General features: G+C 39.3%; 1 protein-coding gene across 2 annotated transcripts in view; it reads right to left on the bottom strand.

Moving 5' to 3' along the window:
- Nucleotides 1–15,496, bottom strand: part of COL15A1 (collagen type XV alpha 1 chain) — a 226,451-nt gene that overhangs the window by 18,381 nt on the left and 192,574 nt on the right. For both annotated transcript variants that reach the window (XM_069958271.1, XM_069958272.1), the window contains 4 exons: nucleotides 11,768–11,848; nucleotides 10,498–10,541; nucleotides 9,787–9,870; nucleotides 1,946–2,090 (listed from right to left, as the gene is read on the bottom strand). In XM_069958271.1, coding sequence (XP_069814372.1) covers nucleotides 1,946–2,090; nucleotides 9,787–9,870; nucleotides 10,498–10,541; nucleotides 11,768–11,848 — 354 coding nt within the window. The remainder of the gene's footprint in view (nucleotides 1–1,945; nucleotides 2,091–9,786; nucleotides 9,871–10,497; nucleotides 10,542–11,767; nucleotides 11,849–15,496) is intronic.

Here is a 15,496-nt window from a genome sequence, read left to right as displayed (position 1 = left end):
GATAAAATGTATGACAAAACCCCAAAAATATTATTTATGGGGTGAATTTGGATCCAGTGGCCTACAGTGTCCTATGGCCTATCAGGTGGTTAATAAAATAGTGACATTTGTACGTACTGATGGGCAAGGAATGCACTGTATTCCTTGATGCTCAGTGAACACAGCATTTCAAATCAACCGCATCTTTAGCTGGTCTTAAAGAGAACACGTCATTATATTATAACCTATGACACTGGTCTACATTTGAAAAAAACTAATTCTGCTGACCTAAATATTTTTGCTGATTTTACCCAAATGAAAGGTGCTGATTCCATATTTGAAGGCAAAAAATATGCAATATGCCAATTTTTTTCCCCACAAATTAGGAATGTTTAATTAAACCAAGCCAATTTTCATTTTTGTGCTTTTATTTTGTCTTCCTTGTGTTTAAAAGGCTAGAGTGCTGGCATTTTTTCACCTACAGACCCACATGAGCACTTATTTTCTGCAACACCAATTATACTTTGCAATGGCAGACTTAATTTTTCCATAAAATATAATGTAAAACCAGAAAAAAAATTTGTGCACTCAAATTGAAAAAAGTGCAATTCTTTTTATTTTGAGAGGTTTTGTGTTTACACCATTTGCCCTATGGTATAACTGACATGTTATCTCTGTTCCTTAAGTCGGTACGATTACAACGATATGTAACTTATATAACTTTTATTTTATTTGATGTCTTTAAAAAAAATTTAAACTTTAAAAAAACAAAACTAAAAGTTCTTCAAATTGCAGTATTACCATCCTTATAACGCTTTTATTTTTTGGTGTATGGGAATGTGATCATTTAATTGTTCAGGCGATTACGCACGCGGCGATACCAAATATGTTTATTTATTTATTTTCGTAAAATGGGAAAAGGAGGGTGATTTAAACTTTTACTACCGCATGGGATTTTTTATTAATAAAAAAACAACAACTTTTTTTACATACATTAATTTTAATTCCCCCTTGGATCTCATAGAGATCAATGGAGTATACATAATACAGCACTGATTGATTAGATCAGTGCTGTTTTACCAAGGACTGCTGCAGCCCAGTTCTACAGATTGCCGAGTCGGGATCAGCGTCAGTGCGACACTGAGGCCTGCCCTGAGGAGATGAAGGGATCTCCCCTCCGCAGTTCTTTTTTGGATGCCCTGGAATAGTTATGATCAGGGTTTTCACACTGTAATCACCAGCAGTAGTCTGCCATCATGCTTGTGTTCCATCTGCACTGATATCTCTGTTCCATAAATATATTTAGAGCCACAAAATGCAGACGTCAGCAGTTTTAAACTACTTATTCAGTATTCTTTCATTTAGTTATATCTACTGCATACTATAATCTTTTTTCACGCTCAGCATTTCGAAATAATTATATATGTTATGTTATAACTGCAAATGTTTACTAGTAAACAGGGTTTTGTGGAAAAACTGGACGTGACTGGAGGAAACAGATGTTATTTTTGGATTCAGCCCCCAAAATACATAAATATCACATGTTATCTTGTAGTCACCAGAATTGATGTATACCACTGTTATTTAAATCAAGTTAAGATAAACAATTTTTAGGGTGCGTTCACACCTACAGGATCTGCAGCAGATTTGATGCTGTGTTCAGTTATTTAAATGAAATCTGCTGCGGAAAATCAGCTGCAGATCCTGTAGGTGTGAACGCACCATTAAGGGGTATTCCGGGAATAATTTTACATTTTTTTTACATTTTATTTCAGGTTAGTCCACAATTACATCAGTGGTTGTACAATCCTGCACATACTTCCAAGCAGAAAGTAGTAATACATCAAATCCTCATAAATTATATTATAGCTTACCAACCTGAGCCAAACTTTCTTCTGGAAAAAAGCAAGACGCAAAGAAAGAAAAATACATCAAAACAAAATAAATGATATTGTAGGTTACTAACCTGAACCAAATATTGATGGTGGTCCTGGTGGTCCAGGAGGACCTGGATTTCCAGGTGGACCTGTTAAACCATACCCAGGAGGTCCAGGAAGTCCTGGCACTCCAGGTGGACCTGGTGGACCAATTACAGTGTCTCCTTTTGGACCCTATAAAAATATGAGTCAAAAAATGTAATGAACATTTAATTCATCATTACATATTAACTCATTTATATGAACAGTGTTTATGAAAACCTAATCATCTACAATAAAAATGTATAGAAAGTCAAAATAGTAGTATGCTTTATGCAAGGTTTATTTTAGGTTCCAACATAAAACAAGAATTTTGCTGTGGTTAACAAATGGAGTTCAGATTATTATTGCTAATTTTATGGACTGTTTTATATATAGTACATAATTATATACTTATAATTACATATACATATGTTCACATGGGCTAAAGACACACTGTATTTGACATGGAAAATACGCTGATTTCTACATCCAAAACACCATGGTGTCACTGCTCAGAAACCCACTCCCATTGACATCAATTGGAAGAGGGGAAACATGCTGAGAAGACATGTCACTTCTTTTCAGTGTGGTTTAGTGCCAAAGCTCCCATCAAAGGCAATGGGAGCTTTTGGGATGTCCATGCTCATCTTACGCATGGCTCAGAGCTGCACAAAAATGGTTTACTCAGGCACATCTTTTGTCAGTGTTAACATAACCTACAGGTTTAGTATAACTAAAATGTAATGCACCTGACGTGGGATTTTTTTCACACATCCTTATTCCCACACCATTGTTTAACAACGGCCGTTGTATTAGAGCGCAGTACTGGCCACATTTTCACATGTTCTTGCGGCCGATACTGCCATATCGGCCACAGGAACATTACTGAGTGGTTATTTGAATTAAGGGCATCTTTGGATGTTCCGGCAATTCAATTAACCATTGACATCAATACACTGTACAGCTGTGAGAATGGCCATACATTGTGTGAACAGACTGTAAACATCGGCCATTGTTCACAGTCTGCCGGACGGAAATATTTGACATGTCAATTTTTTCCACGGCTGTAGGGAAACAGCAGCTGTTGGATAATACATTGTGTGCACAGCAGTCACTGTTCCCCATAGGATTCTACAGAGTGTATTCAGAGTGTATGGGATGTGGGTAAAAATGTTGGAATAAATTAGGGATAAACTTGTAACAATTGATTTAGGAGGCCCAAAAGAATGGTTACTTGGTAATATGAGTGAAATTACGGTTTCTCAGAGTATGTTCACAAACGTTGGCGTTTCATCGCAATGAAGGACGGCTGGACAGCAATTAAATTAAATTACTGCAATGAAATGATGAAGCATTGCAATTAAATAATCAATTACTGCAATTGATGCATTCACATTGCATTTTAATTGTGTTACTGCTGTGTGAGCATAGCCTAAAGGGGAAAAAAAATTATCTTCTTTTTTTTTTTTTTTTTTTAGAAGTAATCAAGTAATCTTTATTAATGTACAAAAAAGCAAGTGCAAAACAAACAGATTAAAAACATTTAAAACCCACAAAACACATACACGGAACCGTGCAAAATAAGCACCGGCCCGGGAAGTACCCTGACATGTATAGGTGTAAAGACCCCTTCTATGACCTCTATGATGTTACAAACTGCAATACAAGCAAGTACCTGACATATAATGTGTACAGTTGTGTAGATTAATCAGTGGTAGGTCAGTACAAGACAAGAAGTAGCAGAAGGTAAATGTGGCCAAATAAGCCCATATAGTAAGGGTAAATATCACCATAGAAGGGAGTCCATGTCGGGGTCCAAGAAGCTTCTCAGTTCCTCAGCTCCTCAGTTTTATAAGGTACCTACTTGCAAAGTACTCAAATTTTTTTTTTTGCAGTGCAAGGCTGGGTTCACACTACGTATATTTCAGTCAGTATTGTGGTCCTCATATTGCAACCAAAACCAGGAGTGGATTAAAAACACAGAAAGGATCCGCCCACACAATGCTGAAACCGAGTGGATGGCCGCCATACAACGGCAAATATTTGCTGTTATTTTAAAACATCGGCTGTTATATTGAAATAATGGCCGTTATTTACCGTCATATGGCGGCCATCCACTCAATCCCACCACCGCGCGAACAGATCCCCTCTGCGCCTTTTTTTTTTTTTTTTTTAATTCTCTTTATTTTTGCAAATAAATACTTAGATTGCAAAAGTATAAACAATGAGTAATAAACATTACTACATTATAATTATTGTTAAAACCCTCCCCTACCCACACCCCCACCCACCCAATTCCCCCCTTCCCCCCCCCCACCCACCCACCCTGGCTCGTGAGAAGAGAGAAAAAAAACAAACAAACAAAAAAAAAAAAAACTACCATTTATGCCAGACCCGTGAGTAAGCCCTTTCTCCCTTTATTCCTTTTCTGGTATACCAGACCTGCTCATATTTTTTAATTTTCGAGACTACATTTACCCATTCCTTCGCGGACGGCGGGTCACCATTCATCCAATTTCTCAAAATCGTTAACCTGGCATAAAATAGCGTTCTTAAAACTAATATAACATCATCACGCTCAGATAGTGTAGGGGTTGCACCCAAAATGGCTATATAAGGAGTTAAAGGTACATTATAACCTAATTTTGTGTCTAAACTCCTTGCTACCTCTTTCCAAAATCTTTGAATTGCTGGACAATCCCAAAACATATGAGCTATATCTGCCTCAGAGTTAGTACAACGCTGGCAACATGAAGTCTCCCTAATCTGCATTTTATACAACTGCGCAGGGGAGTAATAACTCCTATGTAGAATCTTAAACTGGGTTAATTTATGTTCCTCACACAATGAAACCTTACCAATATTCTGAACAATATTATCCCAGCTCTCATCCGAAATCGCCCCCCAGTTCTCTTGCCACTTTAAACGACAACTAAAGTCTGCCCTTGTTTTAATATCCAATACCGTACGTTTATAGATAAGCTATACACCCCTTCTCATATTCCCCATACCCATTAAAGTGTGCATAACCGTATTCTGAGATAAACTAAACAAACTTTAAACCCTAAGATTTGGCATGGAGTACCCTCCCCTCTGACTGTGAAAACTAAATTTCTCATATTTAATACGTACCCGCTTTCTTCCCCAGATCAAACTACCTAATAATACTTCTATTTTTTTTATCCATTTATCGCTTATCCATACCGGGGCTGCGCCAAACAGAAACAGCAACTGGGGAAGAACCACCATTTTTATAATGGCCAGACGATCGGCCATCGAAAGAGGCAACTTCTTCCAAATCCCTACACGCCTCTCCAGATTCTGTAGAAAGGGTGTGAGGTTTGCTGGAATAAAGTCTACCCCCTTTGCCGTTATTTTTATTCCCAAATACTCCAAGGCCTCATTTTTTTTAGCTATCCTCACCTCACCAATTGGACTATTAATTTCCTCATCCAATGGGAGAAGCCAGGATTTCCCCCAGTTTATTTCCAACCCTGACAGAACTCCGAATTGCTCCAGATTATTAATTATGCTTGGGACAGACTTATCTGGTTCTAAGACAAACAACAAAATATCATCTGCATATAGTAATATCTTGCTATCTTCCCCCTCTAAACCAAAACCCTTAAACTCTGAATGTTGCCGTGCCCATGCCGCCAGAGGCTCAATATATAACGCAAATAAAAGAGGGGAGAGAGGACAACCCTGGCGGGTGCCTCTAGTGAGAGAGAAACTGCCGGAAGGAACCCTATTAATTATTAAACGTGCAGTTGGATCGTTATATAAAGTCTGGATACATCCGATAAATCTCCGGCCGAGTCCCATAACTCTAAGAGAGTGCCACAGAAACTCCCACTCCACCCTGTCAAACGCCTTAGTGGCGTCAAGTGACAGGATGGAGCGGGAGCCAGAAGCACTAAACTGAATATTTGCAAACACTTTACCCAGATTATCATGCACGGTTCTCCCCGGCATGAATCCTCCCTGTTCAGGCCCCACCAAGTCAGTTATCACACTGGCAAGACGTCTAGCTATAACCTTTGAAAACAATTTAACATCCGTATTCAAAAGTGATATTGGACGATAGGCTTCCATTTCCGTAGCATCCTTATTTTTTTTCCTGATAAGTATAATATGGGCCTCTCTCATAGATTGCGGTAGCTCTCCCCTAACACAGGATTCATTGAGAACCTCCAGCAACATGGGCAGGACAACATCCGAGTAGTTCCTATAAAACTGAAAAGGCAACCCATCCCCCCCTGGAGTAGAATTCCCAGAAAATGATCCCAATGAGTCCCTTAGCTCATCCAGAGTGATATCCTCTTCCAACCACCCCCTCTTCTCCTCCGAGAGAGAGTTGAGAGTGACGCGCTCAAAAAAGTCGCCACGCTCACTCTCTCCAACTTTACTTTCCGAGCTGTATAGTTTAACAAAGTAGTTCAGGAACTCCTGCTCAATTTCCTTACTATCCGAGATCAAACACCCCCCAGAATCCCTAAGGAGCGTAATATCCTGTCTTTCCTGCCTACCTTTAAGGATCCCTGCCAGGAATTTATTCGGTTTCCCTCCACCCAGATATCTCTGCTGACCCTGGAAAAAGACTTTATGTTGCGCTTTCTCCGATAGGAAGGCTGCATATTTATCCTGCGCCTCTTGGAGCCTATTCCAGGAGTCAACAGAGCGATCTGACCCATAGGAGGCCTCCGCCTTCTCAACGTCCTCACACAGCTCCCTCTCCTTCCAGGCAAAACCCCTCTTCTTCTGACAGATCAATTTAAAGAAGATACCCCTTATGTAAGCTTTAAACGTATCCCAAACAACCAACAAATCGGCTGAATTTCTGTTCACCTCCCAGAACGTACAGATTTCTTTCCTAATTACATCCTCTTTCTGTAAAATTGTCAACCAATAGGGGTTCAGCCTGAAAGGGGGAGGAGCCGCTTCCACTCTCTTTCCCACCATCTCCACAGAGATCGGGGTGTGGTCGGAAACAGACCTCGGTTCAATTTTTGTCTTCCTTATATATTTCAGTGCTTTATCATTGCACAGGACTAGATCAATTCTGGACGCTGTATCGTATGAGGTGCTATAGCATGTAAAACCGGTCTTCCCAGGGTTTAGTACTCGCCAGGCATCTACCCAGCCTAGCTCTTCACATAATCTATATAAGGGAGAAACACATTGCTCAGTGGTCCCCGTAGGGCGTCTCTTATCTTGAGAATAATTCATGACACAATTGAAGTCCCCCATCACATAACTTGCTTCACAATTCCTCTCTTTCATAAACCCTACAAGATTAATCAGTATTTCGTTTCTGAAAGGAGGAGCGATATAAACTGCTGCGAGAATAGTTTCAACTCCTTCCAATGTGCCATGTAGAAAAATAAACCTCCCATTGGTATCAATTTTAACAGTTTTACAAATAAAATTAATTTTATGGTGAATGAAGATCGAGACTCCAGAGGAGTATGCCGAACAGACCGAATGGTACTCCAGCTGGGCCCATTTTCTTTTAGCTAAAGGGACACAGTCCTTAGTGGCATGAGTTTCCACTAATATAACTATCGCAGGAAGATGTTTAGTTATAACCTCCAGGATTGCCATTTTTTTCAGTCTGTCCGACATACCCCTAATGTTCCATACCAATATTCTATAACTCATTCAAAATAGAAAGAAAAAAAAAAAAAAAAACCCAACCCACGAGCTAACCCTCCCTCCCCTGCCCCTCCCTCCATATCCCCCCCCTCCCTCCCCAATCTCATGGCCCCTGAGCGGGAATTATCTTCTTAATTCTTTTCAATTAGGCTACTGGTGGCCAGGAATTGGATGTCAACCATCGAAGGATGTTTTTTTACTTTTTTTTTCTTTCCAGCTCCTCTCAGGGTAGGGATGGTATACAGGTTAAAGTTTGATACAACATGTAAGACCCCCCCCTCCCCCACCATCAAGATAAAGGAAAGCTGGTTGAAGTTCACAGACCAACACAGAGGAAAAGAAATCATTCAATGGGAGAGGGGTATGGTGCATTTACACAGACAGATTTATCTGACAGATCTTTGAAGCCAAAACCAGGAACAGACTATAAACAGGGATCAGGTCATAAAGGAAAGACTGGGATCTATCCTCTTTTTAAATCCATTCCTGGCTTTGGCTTACAAAATCTGTCAGATAAATCTTTCTGTGTAAACGCACCCGTACTGGATGGAATTATGCTGCATTTACACAAAGCAATAATTCGCCCAATTGATCGTTTAATGATTTTGAAGCAACGATTTGGTTTTTATAACGATCAGCGTTTAGATAAATAAATCGTTAGAAAATTCATAAGAAAAATCGTTATTGCAATCGTTTTTAAGATCGCTTAAGCCTATCTTTCACATAGGGTGAATCTTTGAAAGACTGTTTACACAAAGCGATCTGCAAATTTTTTAGCGAACGACGAACAACGATTTGAGAACATGTTAAAAGTTCAAAATTAACGATTTCGCGCTTGTCGCTTGATTGTTTGCTGTGTTTACACGGAAAGATTATCGCTCAAATGCGATAGTTATTGCGAAAATTCAAACGATAATCGTTCCGTGTAAACGCAGCATTAGAGACTTTTATAAAAAGTATCTTTTAAAAGAAAAAAAACCCTTCAGCCTATACCACGCTTCTCTTTTCTAATTTTCCTACTTTACCGCTGACATGTACTTCTGACAAATGCCAGTGTATAGGAATAGGATAGTAAAAAGTAAAACTGTGTGGCATACTTTTTTCTTGATGCCTCTAAAAAAAATACTGCAGTCATGTCAATTCTTTTATCAGACGGCGGATTGAGCTTGAGAAATGCATTGAATGCAGGCGATCTTTAAGTGGAGTCCTCCGCTGCCTCAGTTTGAAATTTCCGCCTGTATTCTATAAATGTGAACACACCCTTAATGTAGCAAGTCAGAAATATATAATGATTATTTCTAAGTGTGCTTTGATGCTAATATTTTATATGTAGTTGACAAAGTGAAATATTTTGTGTTTTTAGTAACAATGAAATTAAAAATGATTTCCCTTGCAATAACAATGGACTTTATAGATCTATGTAACTGATTATGTATATATATATATATGTTTATAAAATTCTAATTGATGTATGTTATTTCCCGTGCCTGCTTCCAAATAAAAAATGCCCTGAAAGGGACATCAGCTTGAGGCTCATCGCCATCACACACTGTACAAACAATGGCCATCCCCTGTGAATGGCCGTTGTTTAATGCTACCTATGGCTTGAATTCATGAACATGATCATTAATTCCAGCAGCTGTTTTACAACAATGACTGTTGTTAGCGCTTATCAGTATGTAGTGGGGACATGGCCTTAAAGGGAACCTGTCAGCACGGCTAAGGTGGAGAAGCCCCCCCGACCCCCCACCCCCCATGGAGCCTGGCATACTTAACCCTCCCTGCAACACCCGCTCCTGGACCGGGTCCTGGGATGGAGAAATCACGTCCCGAAACAGTCATTTTCTATGAGCATCGGATTAATCTCTAACAATCTGCATAACGAGCAAGCTCAGCTTCGGGCTTTGATTTCTCCTCCCCAGGAGCGGGAGTTGCAGGGAGGGTTAAGTATGCCGTACGTTACGTACATTCTGCAGCCATTGACCACCTCATGAAGGTGTGGTGCTGACAGCATGTAGGAAAACCACAAACATAGATCATACCAGTGGGGGATATTTATCAGTGCACCTGGCTTTGAGATAGACTTCCCATTATCTCAGGATGTTATGGGATCCTGCCCTTGGCAAAAACTATACATGTCCTGCACAGCACCTTCACAGCAGCTCTGTGCCTGAAAAGAGAAAACAAATCTTACCCTTTCTCCTGGTCTGCCAGGTGGTCCTGGGGGAGCATGCATGAAATACCCACCATTGGAATAACCTTTTTCTCCCTTTTCCCCCTAGGAAATGCAAACAATAGTTTATGATGTATTAAGATTTTTTATAAAGACTTCTCACAGGGGGACATGATAATTATGTTTAAACGCAGGACAATCTCAGAGAAAAACATTTTACTACCAATACTATTTCAAGGTGGTTTACTGCAAATTCCTCTCTATGGCCTCTCATCTAATACTCTTGTATCCCGCAAGTTCAGTCTCAACTCTCCAAGTGGGAAAAATTACTTATGCCTGTCTGCATAAATAATAATTTAAGAGCACTGGAAGGCACGGCACTGACCAGGTAAAAGTTATGACCCTTGATAAATTCCCTCCAAAATGTACTGACAGGGATGAAAGAAGAAGAAGAAGAAGAAAAGAGAGAATAATTATTGAAAAAGGGGAAGGGTTAGAGGATGGGGAAAGATGATTTGTAGGGAAGTGTGCTACATTGGTAAGATGCCTACCAAAATAATATATTTAAGGACTGTGCAAAGATAAAATAGTAAGCAAGCCCAAGCGGTGTCCAATAAACAACAATGTGAAGAAAGAGGAATATCACGGCAAGGCTCTTTATGCCATAATTATTGCTAAATAATACTAATGGATATTATAGTTATTATTATTATTATTATTATTTTAACGTACCTTAATAAGATAATGATTCAAATACTGGGAATTCATTGGAAGCCCTGAAGAAATTAAGTATTTTAATGTTACTAAAAAATGATCACTTTACCTTTATTATACACAAAGTAATATATGTACACAGATGGCAGATTATATGCATATTATTTGCCTATATGGTTCTTTAATGATTTACCTATATTAGGTAATATTATACATACATTACAGCAGTCTACCTATGGAATTTTAACAGCAGCCCATGTGGACAGCATACTGCAGTTCTAATTATGGGAATAAAAATTCTATGCTATAATACAAGCTAGATCAGTACAAAGTATTGTAAAGTCACGATTAGATGAGTTTGTAGATGAGTTTGCTGTATACTGTACACTAAAAAAGTTATTCAGTTCAATCTACAGCCAGCAGGAGAAGGAACTGAACAGACTGATCATATTATTTTCATTTGTAAACGTATCTGATGAAGGGATCTTATGAATCCCAAAAGCTCACAATTCTAAAAATTTTTTGTTGGCCAATAAAAGTATCACCCCTACTGTAGAATACTTCAAAAGTATTTACTACTAACCACATGGATTGTTTCTTAGAAAATTTCAAGTATAACTTGTAATTTATTCCTCTTATCTATGGTCATCTCTGTAAAGTTAGATATCCTACTAGTTGACTTATTGCTTTCCCTGCATAAGTGTGCATTTAAAAATAGCTGTCAATCACTGAATACGACTGCCCACTTGACTTCTAAGCATAGAATGAACAGAGTTTATAATAACTAAAAAAATGACGTTTGTAATCTCCTACCACCCACCGATTGGGCTGCATTTTCAATGTGGCAGAATAACTTTAACTTTAAGAGGACTGTCATTCCTCCTGACTTGTCTGTTTTAGTTAATACAAGTAATCCCTTAAAATAATAATTGTAGTGCATCTTTTCTTGGCGCATTATGTTGACCTTCTGTCTTTTCTCCTGTACACTAACTGTATAAACAAACTAGCAACACTGACCATTATGCTTGGTAATAGGTTATATCCTCACTTGAGGTACATGGACATGTCTCAGATTGTGTAGGGACATTCCCATTTGACAAGAAGAAACATTCATTTGTCAACTTAGTCATGTGTAATAGGAGTAATAGTAGTGAAAAGGCACAGAGGTAAACTTTATATTTCAAGACACCATAGTTTGATATAAACATGATATAAACATACAGTATGTATATGTACCATGGAATTATCATGAAAATATCAAATATAGGTATTGAAAACTTTCACATACCTGGGGGTCCAGGGGGTCCAACATCTCCTTTATCACCTTTTGCCCCTGGCAGACCATATGATCCTTTTTCTCCTTTAAAACCTGTATGGGAATAAGTTAGATTTCATATGTCTGTTAATGTAATGAATTTAGGAAACTAAGGCCGTAATGGTCATTGAAAACAAGAGCCGTAGTTTTCGGAATTAATTCATTTCTATTGATTTTAATAGAACAACTTCTATTTTTTGTTTTCTTTCTACTTTCTACAAAAGTAAGAACATTTTTTCCCAAAGAAAAAAAAGATATGCTCTGCTTTGCCTGGTGCAGGGCCTTTGGGGGTTTCACATGGTGCATAAATAAAAAGAATTACAGGGAATCTCTGGGTTGATGTCCTTCAAATCCTAAATTAGACCCAAAGGAAAGTATCTTCAGAAAATGGGTTGCAAAGGGCTTACCTTGTTTACATATAATAATTACTAAAAATAATGAAAGAGCAAGCTTGGATAATCCCACATGGAAACTGGCAGATCCCCCTGTGGGTCCGTGATTCTTAACTAAACATGTCTATGCATTTTTCTGCATTTTTGCATCATTCTTAGGCTTAGCCTTAAAGCGTAACTGTCATGTTTTTTTTATTGCAGAAATCAGTAGTATAAGCGATTTTAAGAAACTCTGTAATAGGTTTCATCAGACAAAAAAGCCTCCTTCTGTACTCAAGAAGCAATCTCCCCCCCCCCCCCCCCTGACTACTTATCTGTGCATTATCAGGCAAACACGTCTTCATTACAGAGAAGCCAGTGAAGACGGGCTCTGCTCTCTCCATTGTAAGCCTATGAAGGGGGGAGGGGCTGAGGGAGATGAGTGAGCAGAAAGAAGTGACATGAAGGTCAGCTGTTTGTAGACTCGCTGGGCACCCAAACCGCAGGATTCTGGGGTCACAAAGGTCAGTGCTTATCTATGAACTTACTGAGAGAAGATTGCAGGGTGTTGTGCTGTGCAGAAATCCTCCATGCTCATTCACTCCTCTCAGCCCCTCCCCTCTCCATCGCCACATAATGGAGACAGAAATCCTGCTTCATCTGATGTGAGGGGGGAGGCTGGCAGATTGCTTTTTCAGTACAGAAGGAAACTTTTTTAGTACATAAAACCTATTACAGAGTTTCTTAAAATTGCTTGTACTGTTGATATTTAATGTTTTCAGAAAAATGACCCTGAAATGACAGTTACGCTTTAAGGTCTAAAAGGAGCAAAGCAGGTAATATTTGCATTTTACTTTAAGTTGGGCCCCCAGAGTAGATTTTACTAGTGGTCCCTGGGCAAGCCAGTCCAATACTGTGTAATGCAGTGTGTCCATAAAAAAAGATCTTCAGGAAGGGGGCCAAAGTTAATAGGCCATGTATTTAAAGGACACATATCTAGACAATAATAAAAGTACGGATTGGAAGTACAATCTAATGGAGTATGAATGGGGTACTGGCAGGAGTGCTGTGGAAAGGAGTAAGTGGGAGGGCTATGATGACTCTGGCATGCATAGAAGCATGACTTTTGATTTATTTATAGTGATCTTTAGGTTACAGGCATTTTCAAAATTGGTCAATACAGTTAATACACTAGGGAGAGATATCAAACATTAGGCTTTAGTTAACAGTAAGTTGTTAAGCATGGCATTTGATTGGTGGTGGCTGCTGAAGTTGGATGCATGGAAAACATGTATACAGCCTTTGGCTGCATCCAACTTCAGCAGCAACCGCTAATCAAATGCTGCACGTTTGGGTTTGGACAAACCTGAGCATGCTTAAGTCTGCCCAGCTCCAAAGGCCCAATTGGCCAAAACGATAATCGGACATATTTGGCCGATTATCGCCCATTACGGATAATAATCACTTGGTGTAATAGATACTGTTAAAAGGCAACAATCAGCTCACATGCACAATGTCGGCTAATCGTGGCCTTTCAACATAAAAACGATGACGGCAGTGATCTGCTGACTGTTACTCCATACAATAGGAGCAGCGTCCGGCAGACCGCCTTTATTTTCCTTTGCCCACCATCTTTAGATCGTCTAGGCAGTCCCTCCCACAGCTCCCAGTGCCCCCCGCTCATTGTCGGTGGTGTAATAGCGGAGACAGTGAGAGGGTAACAAGAAGCAAGCAAGCGCTGAACTGACAGGTTGGCACTCGCTTGCTCCTTAATATCGGGCCATGTAATAGGGCCCTTATCATGTATCATTGCTTTTTTTTAAGCAATATAACGACAATATCTTTAAATCAGGTTTTCATTGTGAGCATGTTAAAAATAATTTTGGTGTATTTGTTCAGTTTTTATGTGACCATGCACATTTAGGCTAGGTTCACACTATGTATCTGTGCGGCTGTATTGCAGGCGGTAAATCATCAGCCGGATTTTTCCGGTTCATGCGTACGCTGGAAAGTATACGATATACGGCTGCACAGTGCACACTATGTATGAACCTACGGCTCTATCGTAAACGGACCCGTAAAAAATGAACAAGACCATTGTTTGCGGCTGGAACTGTGCAAATTTATGGCCGTGGATTGACAGGCGGTCCGTACTTCAAAAATAGCTGGCAATAATGCTGAATGCCGATGCCTCTAATAGTTAATATATTAAATTAATAAAACACATTTTATTTGTAATAAAGTCCCTTTCGTTGTTCAATAATTTAATTCTAACGAATCCATCATTGTGCAATTAAATATACTGTTAAAATAAATATATATATATAAATAAATGTATATTTATATATATATTTATTTTTTGACAGTATATTTAATTGCACAATGATGGATTCATTTAAATTAAATTATTGAACAACGAAACTGATTTTATTACAACAAAAATGTGTTTTATTAATTAAATATTAATTAGTACAGGAAGCTCCATTAAGCCGTTAATTCATATTGCCGGCAATAGAGCATTCTGTACTAATCATCACTTTACTTTAATGAAAACATCAAATGTTTCTTCTAATTATGTTATCACAATAGCATTATTAAAAGAAACATTTAGAATTATATGTGCGCTCAGCTGATTGGCTGATCGGCTGAGCGCACATATAAAGAGCCGGTCCGCAGTACAGTGACTTCATTGTGCTGCGAACCAGCGAAGAGACAACATCGGTGTGAGTATATAGATCTCCCCACCCCCTCCCCTGCACTGCACCCCTCCCAGCAAGGAAGGGGGGTTACTTAACCCCTTCCTTGCTGGGATGGGTGCAATCTGACATCAGTCTGGCCCCCAAGGGGTTAAGGGGGATGCAATACATCCTCCCTTAACCCCTTGGAGGCCAGACTGTAAGCAGCGATCTGTAAAGATGCTGCATACTGTAAGGTGCACAACACCGCTCACAATGATGGGTGTTGTGCTCCTGTTTTTGTGTTTTTTGTGTGTTTCTCCCTTTTTGTTTTTCAGATATCCGTATCCTGTGGATTACGTCGAATTCGGTGGACTACGTCGATGACCAGCGGTTGTTTGGTGTTTTTCTTTAATAAAATGGTCAATGAGGGGTGTGGGGGTGTTTTTTTCACTTGTGTGTTGTCTTTATTTCTTTACTTTATAGACTTAGTAGTGGAAGCCGTCTAATAGACGGAATCCATTACTAAGTTGGGGCCTAGTGTTAGCCGGTATAAAATGGCTAACACTAACCCCCCATTATTACCCCAGTACCCAATGCCACCAGGGGTACTGGGAAGAGTAGGGTGCCAGTGGTCCCGGAGCGTCAAAATTGGC

The sequence above is a fragment of the Dendropsophus ebraccatus genome, chromosome 2 (assembly GCF_027789765.1).
Source record: "Dendropsophus ebraccatus isolate aDenEbr1 chromosome 2, aDenEbr1.pat, whole genome shotgun sequence".
Classification (NCBI taxonomy): Eukaryota; Metazoa; Chordata; class Amphibia; order Anura; family Hylidae; genus Dendropsophus; species Dendropsophus ebraccatus.
This window is presented reverse-complemented; position numbering and strand designations above follow the sequence as displayed.